A 22581-nucleotide genomic window follows, 5' to 3' on the forward strand; every position below is an offset into this window, starting at 1 on the left:
TTTTTTTAAGCTGACAATACTTAAAAAGGGAAAACCCTGCAGTTATTGGACCTCCTGCCATGCAGTGGCCCCACTGCATCAGTGAGATGCAGTCTGCTCACTTGGGCTCACAGCTGCCTCTGTGAGACATGGTGCTGCTTACAGCAACGGGAGCCTCGGAGTGAGCAAAGACGGTTCTTTTGGACAGTCTTGCAGGTATTTGGAAGCAGATACTTCCTTTTGTTTTCATAGAGTTTCCTCAATAGATTTCCACAGGAAAAGAGGGAAATCTGTATGAAAAACAGGAAACAGTTCTCAGAAGCAGAAAACTGTAACAGAGCACTAGGAGGAAGACTTAAAATAAATGTGGTTGTTTGAAACTGTAGGTGATACTACTTGTATTATCTTACTGCAAAAACAAGGATTAAATTTAACATCACAGAACTATAGTAAAATTTAAAAATAAAAAGGTATTTATAAAAATATATTTAGCCTTTCAATTTAGTTCATAGTAGGTGGCTAATATCTAAACTGTTGCAGCCAGATTTTAAGTCATATTTTCCATTTCTGATCTCTTACCCTGGACAAGTCTTTTGGAAAATTTCTCATATGCTCCAGCCTTGGATGAGATCCCAAACTTCCTAATGCTGATCCATCCCTCTTGCATCTGAGACTTAATATTTTCCCTTAGCTCTGTGTTCTAAAATAAAAATTTCAAATCCTAAAATTCATGGGTGTGTTATAAAAAGGAAGTAAGGTTAGCATAAAATCTGACATGCAGAAAAACTTGCTAAACAAAATCTATAGATTTCACAAGAAAGCCTTTACCGATCCATTATTCTCAGAGTCCCATGAAGCACTAAGTGCCTTGGAGAAGTTATTTTAACTTTTGTTGCAAGCACTGAGAAAGGATGTGAAAGGTTGTCTTCAACTCTCAACCTTGAAAACAAGTGTGGTCACATAAGGAAACTGCTGACTGCAAAGGGACCTTATTAGCCTACATAGATTTGAGGATGAAACCCTTTTGTTTGTAAATCCTTAAGGAGAAATTGGAGCTTCATCTTACTTCCATTTTGTACATCTAATAAAACCAAACTCCAGGAGAATGGGGGTTTGGCCTTCAGAGTGTGTTTGTATTTGAGAATATTAGAGACAATATATTCTGTTCTCATTTAATACAGAAGTGGGTTAAAAAGAAGTTTGAAATTATCACAGTGCAAATGCATCTAATTCAAGCCTCAACAAAAAAACAAACAGAAAAACTAAGCAAACAAGAAAGCTTACACAGAAAACAACTTTTTACCCATAGCATTTGGCTGGCAGTGCTGCTATTTTAAATTTTATAGCTGTACTACCTTCATAATGGAACTTCATGAAAACATTTCAGGCTTGATGTACTGTACTTCTGAAATTTCATTAAGCTGAGTGAAAGAGGCTTTGCAGATCTGAAGCAGTCCCATTGAAACCAAAGCAGAAACAGGCTTGATGTGCTGCAGTGTTTTGCAGTTTCTTTCAGCTTAGTCCCTCAATAAAGCCTGCTGGTTTTTATTTATGTGCTCGCATTAAAACTACTGAATGTACTGGTGTTTGCCTATACATCTCATGCAGAGCATAGAGATGTTGTTTGATTAAAGATGGCTGTAACAAAACAGTAGTAATGGAGATGTTTTCTTATTTTTGTTTTCTGTGGATGCTTTAAACAACTAACTGGGGGAAAAAATCAATATAGTGCACGTGCAACATGTGTACTGTTCAGCCTGAAATGTTCAAGTAGAGACCTTCTCATTCCAAAGCATCAGTTCCAGTTATTAAAATGATCTTGATTGTACTTATTACTTGAAGGAACATGCAGCAGTCTGTCATTCTATGATGTTTTGATGCTGTACAGTGTGCCGTTTTCTTCAGTAACTGAGAGATGCTAATAATCCTCCAACAGTGGATTTTTATGCACTATAGTGATTAGGCCAGTGATAACAGCTAAGGGTGGAATTTAACTGCTTGGCCTGGACTTCTGGTTATAAATTCCTTGAAACAGGGCACAAGTACCTAAACATCAAATAGCTGGCAGGTCATTTAAAACAATAAAGATACTAGCAGTAAACAAAGGCAGCTGTGCATTTATGTCCTTAAGGGATTTATGACCACATCCCATGAGCATGCAGAAGTTTGGATTGCATTAGCAAGGGCTCACTGAATTGTATTAATCCTGGCCAGAACTGGAACATTTAGGATAAATATTGTTCGTTTTCTAAGCTTCTGTCCCACTGGAAATAGAAATGACTTGAGGTTTCAGATGCAAGGGCCACTACTAATGGCTTTTTGAGAAGAGATAGGCTCCAGATTTGATGAATGGTCTAGGCTGGTTGTTTAAAAAATAAAAATAAATTCATTTTCTAGCAGAAGTGTTTTGTTTAAAAGTGAAAAGCCAAGCCCTTCATTTCCAGATCTCTAGTTACAACCTATGCACAATGTTAATAATGGAAAGAAAGCTTATACTGCTCTCAAATCTATTTCAGAGGACTTCAAAATCACATCGTGCATGACAGACTCACGCAACCTTTAAGTGCCTACTCTGATTAATACCTTATGGTGAGAATTCTGGCAGCTCTTTTAAAAAATGTTAGTTAAATATCCTCATCAAAATAATAGAAATCTACATTCCTGGGTTCATAGCAGTGTGGGAAATGCACAGTGGCAGACATACAGGCTCCCAGCATCCCTTAAGGCCACTGCTTACTTGGGTTTTAAGGCCCTGCTGCATCAAAGGTTACTTGAGAGTGTATTGTTACTGTTCAGCAAAGGGTTTAGCAACATCTTGACAAATGGCAGAACTTAAATGCCTGCATTCATTTCAAAGGAGATTCTTGTATGCAGCCTTTTAATCGGGTTCAGGTTTGATTCTATGGAAGTGCTTTTTCTAAACTAAACTGTGCAGGATTCTAGGAAATACTGTTGTGGGGGTTTTTTTGTTTGTTTGTCTTGTACTGGTCCTGGATAATCTGACACTGTCACTCTAGTCTTATTCACTTGATTTTATAACTTTCCTGTTGCAAATGATGCCTACAATATGAGGGCCATAACACCTGCTATTAAAACTAGATCATCTTTAATGCATCTGCTTTGTGCGTATTGCTCTGCTCGTTGCACTCTGTGTTTAGAGATGGAGACAACTGGAATGCTATTCAATGTATCTTACTCTTCCAATACACATATGGTAACTTAGCAGAGCTAAACCCAACTGATTTCAAGTTTTGGGATGTGTTACTGTTGCAGCTAACTATTTATTTTCTGTACAAGGGCAGAGGATCCACAGGGACTCTCGCTCATGAACTAACAGGTGTGCCAGCAAGTCACTGTCTGAGAGACTTCTACCACTGTCGTGGGCAGGATTTACGTGACCTGTTCGTGCTAGCATTAGCGTGAATTCCTTGGTCAATCAAAGGCGAACCTTTGATTAAGTTTTTCATAAGTCCTTATGCTTAGAAAATTGTAATTGAATTCTGCTATTGTTGTATTCTTTTGGCTTAAAGCCTAAGATCAAATAAGGTTTCATCTCTTACCTGTTAATCCTACTTTGTATCACCTATGTACAAAAGTAGTAGCCTTCGCTGTGGAAGGACCAAGGATTCCTGTGTTAGAGTTCTAAAGCCAGAGTTACCTCTGTGATGTATCTGTTCCCTAAACCTGTACTTCAGAGTACACATATTTTGTGTATTTGTACAAATACACGTATTTGTACACATATTCACAGCAAAGCTGTCTGCCCACCATCCTACATGCTAGGCAGGTATAAGCTCACGTGGAGGTTAAATTCTGTGATAAAATGTTTACAGAGTGCACTAGAATTATATGACATTCATCTTGGTCAATTTTCTATTGAAGGCTTGTAAAGAAAAATTTTGTGAGGGACTGAGTTGAATTTTAGAAGTTACTTGAAGCAGAGGTGGTTTATAAAGTTGATTAAAGACCCAGTTAGCACTGGGGTTATCGGCTGCTATTGAACAATAATGGCAATCTAATTTCCATGCTTTCTTGAATAGAAATAAGCCCCAAAATCGGGAGCTTCATAATATAGAATCCAAATTTCATATCACAAAAACTGTATTTTTGTGGTTCAGCTTAAGCCACTTGGAGCATGACTAAGTAATGATGTTACATCATCATTTAATATAAGTAACTGAAATCCAGGTGAAATGCACAGCTTTACAAGAATTCTTTTTTTTTAAATGAATACAAGACTGTATATAAGAACACGAGAAATACCATGCTAGGTTCAGAGTTTCAACACATTTACTGTCCTGTCTCTAGTAGGGATTTACAGTGGAAGCTTTAAAAAAGAAATGTGCACAGAGAAAATTTAGAGCAATGTTTTCCCCACTTCCAATAATAAGCATTCTGAAATTTCCACAAATCTGATGTGCGTATGGACTTCAGTGGTGTTTTAAATGACACATAAAAAATGTATCCTTAGTGGTACGTAAAAGCTTACCTAGGTATTTAAACAGCTTCACAGTTCCCCAGAACCATATCATTAATTTTGACCATATTATTTCTCTCCATTGGGAAGGACATTGGTTGGTTAAATAGCATGGAGTGCTCTTTCTCTCTGAATGCTAGCTCTCTTTGCACAGTAAAAATGAGCCAAGCATGGGTTAGAGCCCACTTTAAGGTACTTTGCAGCAGTAGACACACACAGGACAATAATTCCTGCTGAGCAGACAGACCACTTCTTGCAGTGCAATAAAACCAGGCTGTGCTTATGTACAGTGGATTGGAAGGCTTCAAAGGTCTCACAGAGGACTTAAGAAAAAAATCACATTTACTCTTTTCAAGCTCTGCTTATTTCTGTCATCCCACTGAATTTTAAAGGCTGCATCTCATCAAAGTTTTGCTTGCAGAATAGCCTTTTTTAATCCCTAAGGGTGGAATTAGTTGATGGGTTTTGACAGTTTCCATTAGGAAAATTGGATTTTGAACTGTAGTTACAGTGCTGCCCTGTTCAGTGCTCTTCCTGTTATTGAATTCTCATGTCACTACATTATTTCAGAAAAAACATAAGCTGATAAATCTTAACACGTTAATGAGATGCCAGCTTAAAGGTACTCACTTCTTACTCCTTAAAAACTCCTGCAGCTACCAGCAGGAACTCAGGGCAATTAGCACCTCTCCAAATAATACCTGATGTTCTTGAGATCCCCTAATCCTATATAAGAAATGCTGAAGTCAAAGTAACAGCATTTTGAGGCAATATATTTATTTCTTCTACGAGACATAAAAACTTTGAATGTAATGCTAATGCAGATCTCAAACTGCTATTAAATCAATCTCACCTTGTGCGTGGGTTCATTTCATAGTTACATGCTTTTTCTTTTCCTGTGCATATATGGCCAACTGCTAAGTGCTTTGGAGTTCAGTTTTAGCATCATATATAAAATCTATTAGAAATGTATAAGTATGTATGCTGTTAGGTATTTGTAATTATTAGTCAGCACAGAACCTATAACTGCTGAAAACATTTCTGAATCACAGAATCATAGAATCCACCTCTGTAATCCAGGGAAAAACTACAATTCAGTATTTGGAAAACTGACAAATTCTCCTTAGAACTCTTCTTAACTATTTTTCACTTTTGCAAGTGTTTGAATTTTGAAATTCATGATGTTAGCTACCTAGAATTCAGGACATGCAGTCTTTTCCAAGGCATTCACTGACAGGAGTAGATGCTAGATGAGATTTTCCTGTATTAATCTAAGCAGATAATTTTGGCATGCTCCATACAAAGCGGCATCCTTTCCCATGTATGGCTTGTATTTTGTATCTTCTCTTCTAGCAAGTACACAGTAACTTCTGCACTAATAATATTTTTTGAAATAGCCAGTGTTATAATCCCAGTTCAAAATACCCCTAGATCCTTGACCACCTTTGCACAGAACGAAGTAGTAAGATCTATTACACAAACCTACTTTCTCATACTGCTGTTTACAATGGAGTTATTATTCTGGTGATGTGATTTATTTCAGTGGTTGAAAGGAGTTTAATACTACAGTTTGAGTGGTCTCCATTATAATTATTATTATTAATAAAAGCCTAATAGTACAGGAGAAGCAGCACTATTTAAAATCAAATTAATTGTATTCTTAAGTAGCAATACTGGTCACGGCTTGGAATGATTAATTCTCTAAAGAATATTCAAGACATAAGTGAATTATGCAGGTGGTCTGAATGTGTTCTTTAATAATTTGTATCATTAACTCTAATTAAGCTTTCTATTCTATGGGACAACTACTTCTGTCTGATTCTCTTCCATTTGTGAGTCAGGCTGTTTTTATCACCCTTGTAGGGGCTCTTAGGGGAGTGAAGATTCTTTTAATGCATTTTTAGAATCTCTTCATTCTTTTTTTCAATTATATGTTATAATGTTATAATACTGCATATTTCTTATCTCAGGACTACTTGGACTAGAAAGGGAAAAAGCCTTCTTCCGGGGCTGGGGAGCACCATTTTTGCTCCCTGACATTCTCTGCAACATGTGAGAAACTAATTTAGACATGCATTTTTGGGCAGCTACAGACACTTGAAAATGCACTGTGAATGTGACATATCATAAAGTCCTTTAAATTATCAAAGGTAATTTTGATTACCTTTGGCATGCTCCATGTGGTATTAAGGTAAATTAATACCACATGCATATGCATGTAATAAGCAACTAAGACTGAAATGAGAAAATGTGAACAGAGTAATACCAACATGTCAATGACAGGCAGCTGCAAACAGCATGAAAATCAAGTAAATGTAAATGTTCCAGTACGTATTTTATTTCTGATAAACATACAGTATGTTTAAAATTATCTGCTTGCCACCACATCATAAACTATGATGTTAATCATTGGTCCAACATTCATACAAACGATCTTTTTCAGTTATTTGGCTGCACACAGGAAATATTTGCTATGCCAGCATGTCAGAAACTCTAAGTCTTGATTTTCAGACTAAATTTTGCTGTATGCATGAATGGATCAAAAGGATCTTTGCAATACTGGTATGGTTGTCTTTCACACAAAAATTGACAACTACATTGAATAGTGTTTGCTCGTTTCCAGCTCGGCAGGGAACTTCTGAATTTGAATGGAAATGAATTATGTAATCTGAATCTGGACAATAGACATCTGTCAAGCTGAGTCTAGGATGTGAAAGCATGACTGGAAGGCAGGGACTTCTGCTGGGTTTTGTCATATTCAATTTTGGTTAGGCTCTTCAGCTATCTAATCCTACATCCTATTCATTATGTCCCATGAACTGCTGCTTATGAGGAGTGTGCAAGGCATCCTGTGATAGGGTGTTAGTAGGGAAAGTGAACATACTGAAATAGAGGGGTTGGAGATTTTTCTTATAATCTAGCCAGTATTTATTGCTACAACTTGGAAGTTCTTTGTACTGGAGTAACAGTTTATCCATTTTAAATTCCAGTAATCTCCAGATATTGGTCATGCTTTGTAGCAACAGTACTTCAAATATATCCTTGAAACCACCTCTCATTTAGTTACACAAAGAATCAAAGGGCATCTGTAAGTTTATAATTCATCTTTTCCATGCTAAAGGTAATTTTAGAAACATTAAATTCTGTGGGCAATAGCAGCCTATGTCTGTGCTTATTGTAATCTTAACTTTTTAGACGAGAAAAATGATGTGAGAATAATTTCAGTGACTCTTCTTAAGCTTAGAGCTTGGATGCTCCTGAGTTTGGAGGTACATGAGGTAAACCAGGTTTATCAGATTCCTCCAGATTAAGATAAGGCAATGTTAAAGACACACTTAAGATCAAATTATATTTTGTCATTTTATGTATATTAAGATTTCAAATATAATACTTCTATATATTTTTCTCAAATAATTACTTATTGTGTTGTATCCTTATTCCTTCCCTGGAAGAATGTGTGTACACTGACTTGCTTGGTGACTCAGATATTTGCTGCTTCTGGAATGCTTTTTAAAAATCTGTATTTTAGTTACTTTTAAAAATCCATGTAATCTTTCATCAAACTAAGGATCTTGCAGGAAGGAATTGCACGCTTCCCTTTACCTGCTGTATAAGAATTGCCTTTTTCTGTGTGTTCTGAATGTGCCCCCTGTTTTCACGTGATAACCCACAGTTCTTTTGGAAGAGACTGAACAATTATTTCCTATCCATCTTGATGTCAGTGGAAATTTGATAGACGTTTCTCACAAGTCCCCAAAGACTGAAATCTGCAAGTGGCTACGACAGTTTCCTCATCTTTTGTAAATACCTTTTCTATGGCTTTTCCAGTTTTATTCTATCTTTATTAGATGGAAGAATCCCACTGTCTTGTGCCTGATATAGGTGGCTTGTGAAAATGTAATTGTTTTGTTTTCTTCTCTATTCCTTTCCTAATAAACTTTAATAGTCTTTGCTTCCCTCACTGCAACTCAGCAACTGATCTGACACACTCCTACAGTGACAAAACCCTAAGATCTCATTCCTGAGCAGTTATTATAAGCTCAGTCATCAGTGTATCTGTGAAGCTGGAACTGTTTTTTTCCAGAGTGCCTGTTTTAATTAACATCATGTCACTTGCCATTTTCATCATTCAGTCGCTCAATATCCTAAGATCATTCTGCAATTCTTCAGTTGACCCTTGTTTTTAACATCATGAATAATTCCAAGTAATTTTTTACTCCCACTTTCTCTAAAGATAAAATAACCACATTACTGCAGCTTTCTTTGCCAGGCGATATAAAGCAGTGTGTTTTTCCAACTAAAACAAAGACTAAGCAAAAAACATTTTCAGGTACTAACCAAGGCTCCCAATCACAACTAGATCAAGACAGTGATTCAGATGCACTTTTAGTGAAAACTGCTCTGAGGTAGAACTTCACTGCATTGAATTCCAGAGATGAATTCAGCCTCAACTCTGAACCACAATGTCTTCTCCAGTATTTTTAATAAGATACAAACATCTTGACAGGTCGTGTTTGCTAATGTGTTACAGAGTACCTTTTAGCACAGGATTATCTTTTTAAAGTATAAAACTTATAATGCCTACCATCTATTGGGGTATACTAGTGATATATGCAGTGTGAATTTGCTTAATTGAGGGAGGAAGAAAGGTCATTTAAATTAAGGATATACAATCAGGGCCATGCAAACGTTACACCTGTTTTATAGCACTCACTTCTGATCTAGAACTTCGTATGCTATATTCTGAGCCAGACCACATTTTAATAGATTCATTTATAAAGGGCTTTATATATATACTATATATATATATATATATACACAATATATATAAAGTCCTTTATATAGAGATATCTATAGTTTGTGTAATCATGGCAAAGGAGCATACGTTCCCAGAGTCTTGGGAGGATTACTGTCTTTAAAAAAGTGCTTATTTTAAAGTTGTTTAAAACACAAAACAAACATTGAAAAGCATTAGTTTCCTTAACTTCACAAAAAATAATAGAAACCTGAAACTGAATTTGGCTTTCTGTGTCCTGAATTGGAAGATAATTTGTGAAATTGATTTTAAATGCAATACAATATGTAGATATTTTTCCATGTTTCAGCAGCTCTCCCAGTTCATGTTCATCTTGCTCTTGTGAACTATTACATCATCCTCCTTGCAATGCAGAACTTAGGTAAAGTCAGCCATTTTTTGTTATTAAAGTTTTATTTTGAGCCAGCCCTCTGACCATTTCTGAGATCAATCTCATCTTTGTTACTTTGTTCTTCCCACTAATCCTGTTCCCTCTGACCACAAAATAAGTATCTAAGCCTCGCAGTGTATTTTATGCATGCAGGAGCCATACAGACTGTTCTTATAGTCAGAAAATGAAAGGGGGTTCATCTTCCCACCAGGGCTGTTCAAACACTGGCCTCTGTCATAATGAAATTGAGGAAACAAACAGCTGAGTGTTGTCTATCTCCTTTGGATGGGCCCCTTTTTTTACCACCCTCCACAGCCTCCCTTTTTGTTTAGTACAAACCATGCAATTTCATCAGTCATTCTGACTGCTTGATTTAAGCTTCCATCCCCTGGGTCAAGAAAAGGCTGGCAAAGCAGGAAGGATGAAAGAAGGTGACATTTTGACAGCTCCTTTTTCACGATAATGAGCAAAAGTGCTTTTTCTTCCCCTGCTCCTGGTCACTGTGGCCTTTTCTTTATAGAGCCACATGAAGGGAAAAATTGCCAGTTGAGCTCTGCCTTCCATGGACTGACTAGATAAAGTGGAGGGATCCATGTGTCTTTTGTGAGCTCTGCCTATACAGTCACTGCTTTGTTCAGGGGCTATTTTCTGTGTCTCCTGTATGTAATCACAGGTAAATGCAGATTAATAGAATTAGATTTGAGTAGGTGGAGCACCAAAGCCCATGGCTCCTTGTATCTTCTCATAATTTGGTTCTAACCAGGCAGAACACTTTGTCGTGTGTTATATGACTGACCAAAGAAAGTGCTTGACAGGTTCCATAATTGATAGCTAACAAACATGATTTCTGTTGCAGAACATCAAACTTAAAATGACTTTTCTAATCAAAGCATCATGTAGTTGCCCACTGAATAATTCATATGCTGTGTAATATAGTTATCTAAAAACTTTATGTACTTTATTTAAAATGCATTTGTAACCATTTGGAAACTCATAATAATAATGAGCAAAAATAAAAAATCAGACTGTAGCTGAGATGTAATAAAAGGGAAACAGGAGAACATAGAACACAAATGATAGGACACTATATAGAGCTTGTTTGTTTCAACAAGGGACAAAGTGGCAAGTGCAAGACTTGCAGCCCCAGAATAGAGCAAGTATATAATTCTGCTGTACAGAGATTAATCATAACCATTCTGACAGATATCAGCCCTCTGGCTACACTGAAAGGTCTTTGGTTCAAAGGTGGTGCATTCACCAGGAATATTACCTCAGTGCTGGTAATATTTCACAGCCAGAGGACTTTCCCTGTTGCAAAGCCAGGCTGATCACAACCAGGGCTCCGGCAGTACTGGCTCTGAGCTCAGTGGGCACAGTCACTGTCAGAGAGGTCCAGTTATCACCTTGTGCCAGATCTGTCACCAAGTCAAACCACTACAAACATCTCCCTTGTTTTCTCTTTGCTCTCCAGTACAGAGTACCTACTGGAATTGGGCTTTTAGGGGAGAGACTATGTTGTACGGTGTAAAAATCACATGAACTAATTGCAGAGAGCTGGTGTTTGAGTGTTTATGCCCTGCAGCTTTGAGGTGCTGAGAACGTTGTGCTGATGCCGCTTTGGTGCGCTCAGCTCTGGAGGAGATGCAGTGGGTGTCAACACCTTGATGCATCATAAAATATAGGTGTAACTGCAGTTGCACGTGTACTGCTGGACATCCCGTCTTTGGATATTTGCTGACACAAATAACCTGCTGCTCTGCAGTTTTCATGAGCGCTAGCTTTGATTGCTCATTTTTCAGCCTTGTGTAATTTTCTGCTAATCAGAGTTCTGATTAGGCACAGAAGCTCCAGGAGTGTAAACGTACCAAGTTCAGAGCTCCAGTTAAACCTGACCAAGTTGTGCTTTCAACTTGGCTGACCTCACCATATGCAGTACCAGATGCTTTTACGTTACATGAACTAATGCCAAGGACATGAGATGGGGTCAAGTACAGAGAATAAAAGCAGAGCAGATGTGCTGTGTGTACCAGATTTTTCAGTGTAATGATTAATGTGGCATCATGAACCTATATTGAAACATTATGCTATGAAAAGAAACAAAATACAGGGCCTGATTTTATTCTATGCATCTATTGAAAGGTTTGAGAGTTTTCCAGCATAATCTGATTCCTAATACTTGGCACTTCTTTTCTTGAAATGGATGATATATATTGTGATGCAATTAGCACTTGAAACTCAGGCCCCCACTCTTGAGAGAACTTTTTTCCACAAAGGTGGAGGGTCTGCAACACACAGTCAATCAGAGCCTCTGTGCTGTATCTTTTGAGGGATTTTATGCTATGAAGGCTGAAGAAATTTGTTCTACAGAGGAACATTTTTAAAGATGTGCCATGCTCAAGGTTTACATTTGAAATTTATTATCCAATCTGTTTTTTCATAAAGTATGTTCCTATGAATGTACTGATTGAAATTACATTTATGAACAGAATTCAGTCATTATCCTGTGATAAAAGGGATCTGCAATAATGAACAAGCTTCATTTCATGCTTTCGGTTTACGTGTCTTTGAAGTTGATCCAAAACTGTGATTCTTTAAGGACATACATGCATATTTATCAAATTTAGTCAGATTCTCAGGTGGGCATTACTAGAAACTACAAAAACACATTAAAATGTCTTATAAATAAAATCTAAGCTCAGTTCTTAATATTTCTCACAACCTCCATGTTGCTGGAGTTGAGCATATGGATGATTAGACATCTGAAATTGTGGAAATATCTCCTCTTTGGAACAGACTGAGTCAATACTTCAAACAGCTGATCACCCATCTCTATTTCTTTCCTTCTTCCCCTTGAAAATGCAAGATAGAGATTCTAGTTTGTGTCCTGCTTTTACAGTTTGGGAATGTGGAGCTTTAAAATCAGATATGGAGACTGCTTAATCCAAGTTTTCATCCAAGTGACAGTGTAGGATGTTCTTTCCTAGTTTTTTCTAGTTTTAGGACAGCAGTTTTGTTTAGGTTGCGTCAGTGGTTGCAGTTCTGAGTAGCTGAGATACAGACTGCCTGTGAAATCTGGCAAATATGCTGAATATCACAAAGACCTTCAGTCAAGCACTAGAAAGGCAATACCAGTCTAGATTTTAATCATCTGCATGGCATGCAGAGAAGATGATGATAAAGCTGAAAAAAAAGGTGCATGAAAACGAAGGGAAGAGAGTAGCAGAGTAAACATAGCCAATGGTCCTACAGAAATTATGACTACAATAAGATGGACAAACAGACGATGGCACTCCAGCAAATATTTGCAGTACTGCTAAATAACTGTCTTGTGTCATTGCAAGCTGCTTCTTACAAGTCAGAGAAGTTTGAGTTGTTTTTTCCTCTAGCATTTCCAATTTTCAGGATTCTGTGCTTTTTCCTGGCACATAAATGAAAAAAAAATATTTTCATTTTTAACTTTTACGTGTAAATCTTCCTTGAACTATTCTAGGGTGACTTCATATCTCATCAGATCATTGTCATTTTTGGGATGTATTCAGGATGATGCCTCCTACCCTGCAGGCTATTAACCTTCCTTATTCTGAGAGTATTTTGGCAGAATGAATCAGTTTAATTTGTTCGAAAACTTAGGTGATCAGTACCTGTTTACAAAGTATCTTATATATCCTGAAAGAGAGATGAGGAGCAAAGAATAAATAATTGCTTCTAATTAATGAAGTAATTTTCAGGTTTTATGTAGAAAAAAGAAATACAATTTTCTTCTCTTTTGTACTTCCAGTGCAGTAAAAGGCTTAAAGAAATGCAGAGTTCTTTGCTTGTTCCTGAAATAGATTATCAGCACTGTTTGATTTTCAAAGTAATTTATGTGAATTAACAGCAGAACTGACATGCACTAAAACCACTTGAAATAGGGCTGGCATGTTTGCTTTAGTCCAGCCTCTGGAGAGGCCATGTGGAGTCACTAAGCACTTGATGGTACACGTACGTTTGAGTGCCTGACTACAGTACTGTCAGCAGCCTGGTCCTCTCAGCATCTAGACTCTGGTATTTTCACTTCAGATTTTTGTCAGTCTTTCATGTCCAGGGAGACTGACTTAAAAGACCCAAGTTGAACATGAACAACTACTTTAAGATATAGTATTACTTTGTCTTACTAAACTGAAGAAATGGAACCTGTAGAAAAAGCAAGTTTTTAAACTATGGCTGGCTCTTTAAAATAAAGCATCTTTCAGGAAGATTTGGAAGACTTTCAATCTGTAACTGATTTATCTCTTGGTTATGGTTATGGTCTTTTTAGTCCTACAAGCAGAGGAAAGCAGAGTGAATCCAACAGGTCTGACCATATGAGCTTATGAGCCTCAGGAAACACAGTGTGGCCCAGTCACGCAGAGCTGTGTTAGTAAGACAGGGAAAACTGAAATGCTTAGGCAAACTTCCCTATCTGCAGATGCTCTTTTGCATAAAAGTGGTGAGAACAGGGCAGGTTTGTGTAAGAAGCAAGATAGAGGCAAACAGGTGACTGCAGGCATCACTAGCAGTCCTTGTAGCTGGATCATGAGGCTCCTAATGAGCTACCACACTCTCTGACAGGAGGCTTCATGCTCCTGGCTCACTGATGCATTCTGCTTGGTAACATATAATTGTTCTTTTTACACAGCTCTCATACACTGATGTTAGTTGGTTTTCAGGTCAAGAAAGATGCATAAATCCTAGTCTTGTCAAACTGACAACTCCATTCCCAGAATAACCATGATGCAATCTTTAGTTTTCTTTGCCTGTATCTGTATGCAGAGGGATCTGATGCATCACTACTGCAAGCCCAATCTTATCAAGCTTAATGCAGTTCTGAGGTCTGTAAGTTGAGCACACCAGCAGTGCACGTGGTGACATTCTGTCACTGCCCAGCTGGGCCCTCAGACAGAATGCACCCAGGAAGCCCTGTGGCACCCAGTGGCACATCACCCATGTTTGGTACAGGAGGGGTCAGGCAGCAGTTCATCTAACTGCAATGCAGTTGAGAACTGTTTATGATCTGTGTGCCTTTCATTTGAATTTTTGTTCTGGCAATAACTGTGAGGAGGTGACTGTTCCAAGCGGTGAGCACAGCCTCCAGCAGGGAGTGCATTTTTACAAAATGATGTGAAAGGTGTACATCAGAGAGCAGTTTGTTTTAGTTAAGGAGTTACTTTAGTGTATGAAATTGATCTTTGCACTTTGCTGGCATAATCCCAATCGGATAACACATAGCAGCACCTGGAAAGTTTGGCAGTAGAAGGCATCTTTTTTCTGGGTGAAGGACTGTAAAAGCCCAGGGTGCTTGTCTGGGCAGCCAGCAGAGGGAGAACAGTGCAGGGCTGTCCCACAGGGCTGGTCGGGAGCTGCAGTAATGCCACTTGCACACTCCTTGGCAACAAGTGGGGCAGGAGGGGTTAGAATGATTCACACGATGCACAGAATGGCTTTAAAAGGCAGATGACAAAGCGACAAAGTTAATTCCTTTGGCTCAGACTGCCTTTTTATTGCTATTGACTACAGCAAGGCTGCACACTTTAACATCCCAATTGCTAGGAAGGGCTGTACAATGGGGGCTGCTGGGTGACAGCTCCAGCCCACTCCACAAACAGCTGCAGAGAAGCCTTGGATCCGGTGAAAGCATGTCCAGCCCAGTGAATGGTCGGTGCCATAGATGTGCCTTTGCTATTGTGAATAACTCCAAACACAGCAAACAAGGCCAGCCAGATAAAAAGGTGGGTTCAGTGAGGAACCAGGGAAAGCTTTCCCCATGTAATCATGACTGCAGCACTGAAGAAGGCCAGAAAACTGACTACATGTCAAATGTCAGAATTAACATGCAAAGTTCCTTATGGATAAACAGACTTGCGTAAGTTTTAATGGATTTAAAGTAAAGATTTTGTTATGATTATGGGAAGTAAATATAAATATATTAAAAAACCAGTTCTTGCATTTAAAATAAAACTAATCCTTCCATAGAAAGATGCTGTACGTTTTCTTCTGTGTACAATTATTTCTCCTACATATAAAAATACGTCCCAGTATCCCGTTTTATAAAATCATACATTTTCTTTAAGTTGTTCCTAATGAGAGTAGTGATCTGATTTGATTGTTTAGCTTATGATTCTCCTATTGCTAGAGACATGCAAGTAGCCTAAGGCTCATATGATGGAACATCATAAACTGCTACTGTTAACTTCTTGAAAAACTTTGGAATTTCTGACATTTTTGGCAGACTTCTACGTAATATATAACTTCTCACAGTCTTAGGTAGAAGAAAATATTAGATATAAGCAATATTAGAAAGTAAAATATCATGAGTTCATATGAAGTCTGAATGTTCTTAGAGACGAGGACTCTATAAAGAAAGTTTGTTTAATGTCTCTGATCTTCATGAGTTCACCTTCCTGTCATTGTTCTTACTGTCACCATTGTTCCCTGACTGTCACTGCTCTAGTCCAAGGATGTACTTATCAGCTGTGGTTCTATGCAGTCTTTTGTGTAGTCCTACAAGTATACATTCAAAGGCTCCATTTAAATTGTGCCATCTGATAAATTCCCAAAATGCATATCAGCTTACAATCAGCAAGTAGCTGATATTGATGACTCTACTCGAGTAGAAAGTTGTCCAGATTCTTTTTATTCAAGATCTAATTTTCTGAATAAAAGAACAGAATGGCTAAATGTAAAATGTACATTATCATTCAGATTGGAAATAACCTACTATTTACACCTTATTTTGTGGATAGGGTTCCTTTCTAGAGCTTTTCTTTGTTCAATTAGGAGTACTGATTCTGTACTGGTTAGGAATATTTCCATATTCCTTTCCTTTTCTTGTATTATTGATTTGGATCTGTTTGGTCCATCTTGCTATGTTTAGAGATACGGATAATCAGAGGAGTTAGAGAAAATATCAGGACACTGTCTCCTAAAAGAAAAGAAAAATTGAAATACTTCTGTTGTAGGGATAACATAAAGCGTAACTATTTAGAAAGATGAACACTGACAACTTCATTAGAGAAGAAGATGGGGGAGATGATGCTATAGAGGCTTCCTTCTTCACATTTATAAGAGACAGGGAGGAAAAGAAACAAGCCACACTGCATTCCAAGTAAAAAAGATTCTACTCATTAACACGTAGAAATGCTGATGGATAATTAAGTAATTTGGGAGACAGACCATGCATATGGGAAGCATTTTTGGTATTTTATGGCCCCTTTCACTGACCTACGTAATTACTGTCCTGCTGGCTAGCACAGCAACATAAAAGTTCTGTGAACATCTCCATTATGAAGTCTGTGTAAATCCAAAATGAACCTTCCTTTTATTTCTTACATTAAGATGAAAAAAAGAAAAAAGGCTGTTAAATCCTATTATTCCCTTCAATGCTATTAAGAAGAAAAAAACGGTAAACTTTATTAAGTGATCAATTTTTCAGCCACCTACAATGTAGTATAGAAAACAGAGCCAATTTGTATCTGGCAAGAACAATTCATGTCAAACCAATCTTATTTCCTTCTCTGACAGGGAAAATGGCTGAATGGAAAACTAGGAGTAGTGGCTAGCATTTTTATGTGTGACATTCCTATGATATGTATCACAGGACTATATCAGAATATATGGGTGGTGTCACCTTGAGCTGGAATAAAATTTACTGTAGGGGGAAAAAAAAAAAAGATTTCAAGGAATAGCTGTTGGTGATTTGCTCTCAGATTAAGAGAATCGGTCCAGCAGAGGTAGCCAGGGCCTGTCCTGGTACCACATTCAGTATGTTCTTTTGTGCTTCCAACTTGCAAACGTACAACTGACACCAAACTGGGAGGGAATGGCAGCATTCTGGAAGCTGAGCTTTAGTAACAACGAATGACAAGCCTTATACCTAGGAAAATGGAATCAGGTGTACCAGTTCAAAATAAGACTCTGTGAAGACCTGCATAAATATGGGGCCTGCAAAATCTCTTAAAGTCTTCTCTATAGTGATGTAATGAATTACATATTTTTATTACAGTACCACATGATAAGACATACAATTTCTTGTGACATGTCTTTTGCTCTGAAATGAATTTAACTCATGCTTTTCAGCAAGGAATTTTCTCAAAATTTACCTTTGAATTGTCTCAGCTGACTCGTTAAATTGGTAGGGATTAAACAATAATTAAAGATTAATTGAAATTTTTAACAGTGGAGAAAACAGGAGACTAAAACCTGACACATGCACAAAAGAATACAGTGTGCATCTTAGGGTAGGGAAAGTCTTTGGTTGGTTTAGGAATCTAGCAACGTGACTGGGAAATTTCAAACCCTGATGCAGCAAACTGTAAAATGACCAACTTGTTTTTAATTCATACAGCCATCAGTTAGCAAATATTTAACAGACACCGTGATAGAAACTTTTGTCACGCGATCTACAGACATGGGAATCTATGGGCAGAAAAAGTGATTGTTTATAGGTTCCAATTCAGGAAAATATTTAATCACTCGCAGGTACTTAAATGCTTTCCTGAATAGATGCAAACTTTTTCCATGCTGAAGTTGTTTCCTGAATTAGGGTTTATAATTTAAGGTCATTGTGATTCCAGGACTAACTGATGGCCGGATAAAGTAAAATGAAGCTATAGATGCAGGATTTAGGCACTTACAGAGCTTTGAAAACTGGAATCTAGAGAAGAAATCATTTTCTTCTTTGCCTTGGAAATATTAAAGTATAAAGAGGAGAGTAGAAGAAACTCATAGACTAGTCTCATTATTGAGTATGGTCCTCTCTGAAGGAAATTGGACTTTTCCTGAGCTAAAGTAGTGGTCATACCAAGCCAGTTGAGGTAAATTCTCAGGAGACAAATCTGCAGCCTTAAATGCTTTCTGTAGTATACTAAATCCCCACTCACTTCTCTCTGCTACTACCCTGCAGCATTAGTTCTTACCATACCTAGATCCCGCTCATATGCTTACAAACTTTATGGCACGTGGAAACAGAGAACTGCCCACTGGAGTAGTAACATAGTTAAATACCTACCAATTTAAATGAAATTACAATCAACTGTCTGGTCTGAGAAACCTGCAGGATATAGCAGCTGTTTCTCCATCTCCACGCTTTGGCCAACTCATTGTCTTTCCCTCAGCGTAAGCTTCCTTCCATCTCTACTAAGCTATGCCCAAAGGTTTTGGGTTTCTGCACAACAGAATATTGGTTTCTGTGAGCAAAATTAGTTTCTGACATCTGCACCACACCTGCAAGCAAATAAATTGAGTGGGAGAAGCTATATCAATGGCTGCATAGGGTAGACAACCAAGCTGGTGTTAAGCTCTGTCATCACAGTAAGACAGAACTCTGCATTGCTTTATTTACTGTTTTTCTAGTTCTTTGGGCATCTCTGTACCACTCTATCGAATATGTGGAACTGTAGCATTCCATACATTGTGGACTATGACCACAGGCATGCAAGTCATAACCATCATTAAGTGGTTCCACTGTTAGGCTGTTTATGCCAAGAGCTGTATTACATAGAGATGAAAATGTTTTATGGCGAACATGGAATCAAGACCCATTAAAAGGTCTTGCATGTGGATGCTGCCCTGGTCCTAGGGTCAATAAGCTGCATGGTCCATCCAGCATCTTTCCTGAACCTTATATTTACTTTAAATTACCATGCAATTTTAAAATAAATTACTACAGATGAAGATATCTTACAAAGAAGATATAATTTGGATTTTGTAACTCCCACTATTTGTTTTGATGTAACTCATAAAAGTTCCTGCTCTGCAAGGTCCAGTTAAAGTTTCTTACTTTCTTTAAGCAATTCATCTCCACCTATTTGATGGTGATTTTTAATGATTCATCGTATTTTGGAAAATTAATTCTGCAGCACAAGAACTCCTCTTAAGTCTGTTCTGTTTATGCCAGGGAGAACTTGACAGATTAGAAAGTACTGTGATCTACCTCAGAAGCAAGAGTTCATTCATCCCAACATTCCTGTAAATGAGAGTCATCTGGGACATTACGTGACTCGATGGTGTTTTTAAAATCCTATAGACTTGAAAATAAATGTTTTTATCTTCCGCAGACACAGAGATATTAACATACACAATACTTATAGACACCGGATAAAATCATTATTTTTAGAATTTCCTTACTTCATGAGGCAGTACAATAGCTATGATGCTACAAATAACTCAGTATGAACTCTTCGTATAAGCAAACAGAGGAAGTATCAGTTTAGGAAGAGACAAGGAGTTCAGAATAGATAACATATGATAACGCTAGTTTTAGTACTCTTAGTACTAGTATTAGCTTTACTTCAGATCAATAAAAATATAAACATTTAATTCAACAGGTCATTTGAAACTCAGGCAGAATCACCTGCCTAGCAACAAAAAAACATCCAGGCTTTAATTAATCAGGTTTTATCTGAGATAAAAAGCAACAAAACCAGTGCACCACTAAGTTTGTGACCGACTTTCTTAGTTTTGGAAACATATTTATTTATGCTATCAAAAACTGGTTTCTAGTTAGATGTATTTTTTTTTTAACAGAGACTCCCACTGTATTATAATGTGGTTTTAATGAAAGTGTTTTAACTTCTCCCTTCTTGAGTATTCCAGAGTCTGCTGTGACTTCATCACTTTTTCACTGATAGAATTTAATGGCCAGAGGTTGGGCTTGTGTATTTTTCTCCAATTCGTATGACAAGTTGAAAAGCTTTAGCAGTAAGTGGAGCATCAGCAAGCTGATTACAGCTGGTTTTGTATGTGTAACTTAGCCAGTGGGAAATTACTGAATTTATTCTAGTTAGGTGAAAAATCAAGTGTTTTAGAAACAGACTGAAAGACTGTTAAGAATTGCTTTTGAGGTTTTCTTGAGTATGACCATTGAGTTCTACTGCCCTGTGTGTGGGGAGTAACTTCAGCTCTCCATAGATCAGCAGACATATTTTGGCTTACTTTCTAATGAATGTGCTGTGTTCGCTTTCAGATTCCTACCTTGCTAAGTAGATCCTAATTTCCCTCTGCCTGTATTTTAGAAGATGTATTTGAGGATTCATTAAGTTACAAGCAGTGATTTTCAAGTTAAATTGTGTTTACATACTGTGATTCTATAGCCATTTTTTTGACAGGCTCAAACTTACCTACAGTGCTGCAGTTCAGATTCTAGCTGCTGAATGTATACTTGCAAATGTGGCACTTCGTTAGCTTTTACTTCTAGCTCCTTCACTTTGCCAAGACTGTTACGGACTGCCTGTCTCGCCTCTTCCACCTTTTTCCTCATTTCTGCTTGTTCCCTCTTCAGGTTACGGTTGCAGTCTTCCAGACTGACTAGTGCTTCCTGAGAGCTCTTCAGCTCTCGTTCTAGTTCTTGATTGAATCTAATTGCTTCTTCGATTTGCCCATCCCTGGAGCTCCGGATGAGTTCTACTTCTTTCAGGACACTCTGAAGGCACTTGGTCTGGGAGTGGTTCTGTGTTAACAGTTTCTTACTCCCTATAAAACAGGATCCCTCTTCCTTATGGTTAGCGTGGCTTTTCCGCAGTCCTACCTGTGTTGAACAGGAGCATAAAGCAGGGACAAATTTATGTATTTTAAAACAGCTGCCATTTTAATCAAGACTGAAAATGGCTTAATTGTCTTTTGTTTGTTTTCTTCAATCACATACATTCAATCACATTCAATCACATTGTGAGTAACAAACTGCCTACCTTTGCACAATACAGAGACAAGGAAACAATCTCTGGAAGAAAGTTTTAAAATATGTATCTACAAATTTAATTTTTGAATGATGCAAGAGGAAAATTATATTCTTGCAGCAGTTTCTATATAGCTTTAATGTTACCGTGTCAGTGTGTGCTCAAAAGGCAAGAATTCTGGAAAAAAGTTTCTGATTATTTTCTTTTTTAAGCTGTGCTAAGCAGAAGCAGACCAAGAGCAGCTAGTGGTGTTCAGGAGCTCTCTCTCACCTTTGTGCTCCTGATTCCTCCTGGGGCCTCTGACTGATGACTTCATTTGTGTCCCTGTTCATTGCAGGGGAGTTGAACTACATGACCTTTAAAGGAGGTCCCTTCCAGCTCAAATCATTCTACGATTTTATAATTCATGTCTGCCTCTGACTTTCCATTTGAAAACAGTAAAACTATCCTTTGCCTCTGTACTGGATACTATGAAGATGGCCAGCCAGCTAATGCCAAGTGGCAGACATGGAGCAGAATTCCATGGGTGCCGTAATAGTATTAAATCCATCCTGATTTGAGTCACCAGGAATGGGAAACAGCCCTTGAGTGCTCTGTCTGTTCTGTGCTATTTCATGCCACAGTAGTTTAACTGCTGTTAAGTACGTGCTCGTTTCACTCGAGCCAGTACAGCAGGAACAGGCCACAACTTCTGGGGCCCTGCACAGCAGCCAGGGGCTGTTCATCAGTCCCCAGCAGAACTGGTTCCAGCCCTGGGCTCAGATGTCCACGCTCTGAGGAAAACACACTGCTAATGTTTCCGAGTTCAAGCATTTATGAACAAGTAACTGCTTATGCAGGTATAAGGGTCCCAAAGCTGCTTCTGTGAGTTAAAAAATAGTTATGTCTAAATGCTATTGGGCTGGCTGGCTGCTGCGCGACTGGAAAAAGCAGCATTATACATACAGCTTTGTTAAACCCGCCTGCAATTTTAGCACGACGGTTTGCAGCGCGTCGCCTAGATGTAACGCTGCCACAGCTATGAGCCTACAGCATTTCTGCCCGAAGAGCCAAGGGGGAACGCAGCCCGGGGCCGCAGCAGCGCCTCGCACCGCGCTCACCTGCAGCGCCAGGCAGCGCGCGTCGCTGCTCTGCAGGGCGGCCCGCATGTCCTCCACCAGCTCCCGCAGGCTGCCGTTCTCCTCCTCCAGCTTGGCGATGCGGTCCTCGGCCCGCTCCAGCGCCACGATCTCCTCGTAGCACTCCGGCG

At 38.3% G+C, this 22581-nt stretch overlaps 2 protein-coding genes across 2 annotated transcripts in view; one reads left to right on the plus strand and one right to left on the minus strand.

The window, feature by feature from the left end:
- Positions 1-22575, minus strand: part of EFCC1 (EF-hand and coiled-coil domain containing 1) — a 47735-nt gene extending 25160 nt beyond the window's left edge. The window contains exons 1-2 of the mRNA XM_031555540.1: positions 22433-22575; positions 20778-21184 (exon numbers count right to left, since the gene is read on the minus strand). Coding sequence (XP_031411400.1) covers positions 20778-21184; positions 22433-22480 — 455 coding nt within the window. The 5' untranslated portion in view covers positions 22481-22575. The remainder of the gene's footprint in view (positions 1-20777; positions 21185-22432) is intronic.
- KIAA1257 (KIAA1257 ortholog) overlaps positions 1-22581 on the plus strand; it is a 65292-nt gene that overhangs the window by 12304 nt on the left and 30407 nt on the right. The window lies entirely within an intron of this gene.

Source organism: Meleagris gallopavo, chromosome 14 (assembly GCF_000146605.3).
Source record: "Meleagris gallopavo isolate NT-WF06-2002-E0010 breed Aviagen turkey brand Nicholas breeding stock chromosome 14, Turkey_5.1, whole genome shotgun sequence".
NCBI classification, from domain to species: domain Eukaryota; kingdom Metazoa; phylum Chordata; class Aves; order Galliformes; family Phasianidae; genus Meleagris; species Meleagris gallopavo.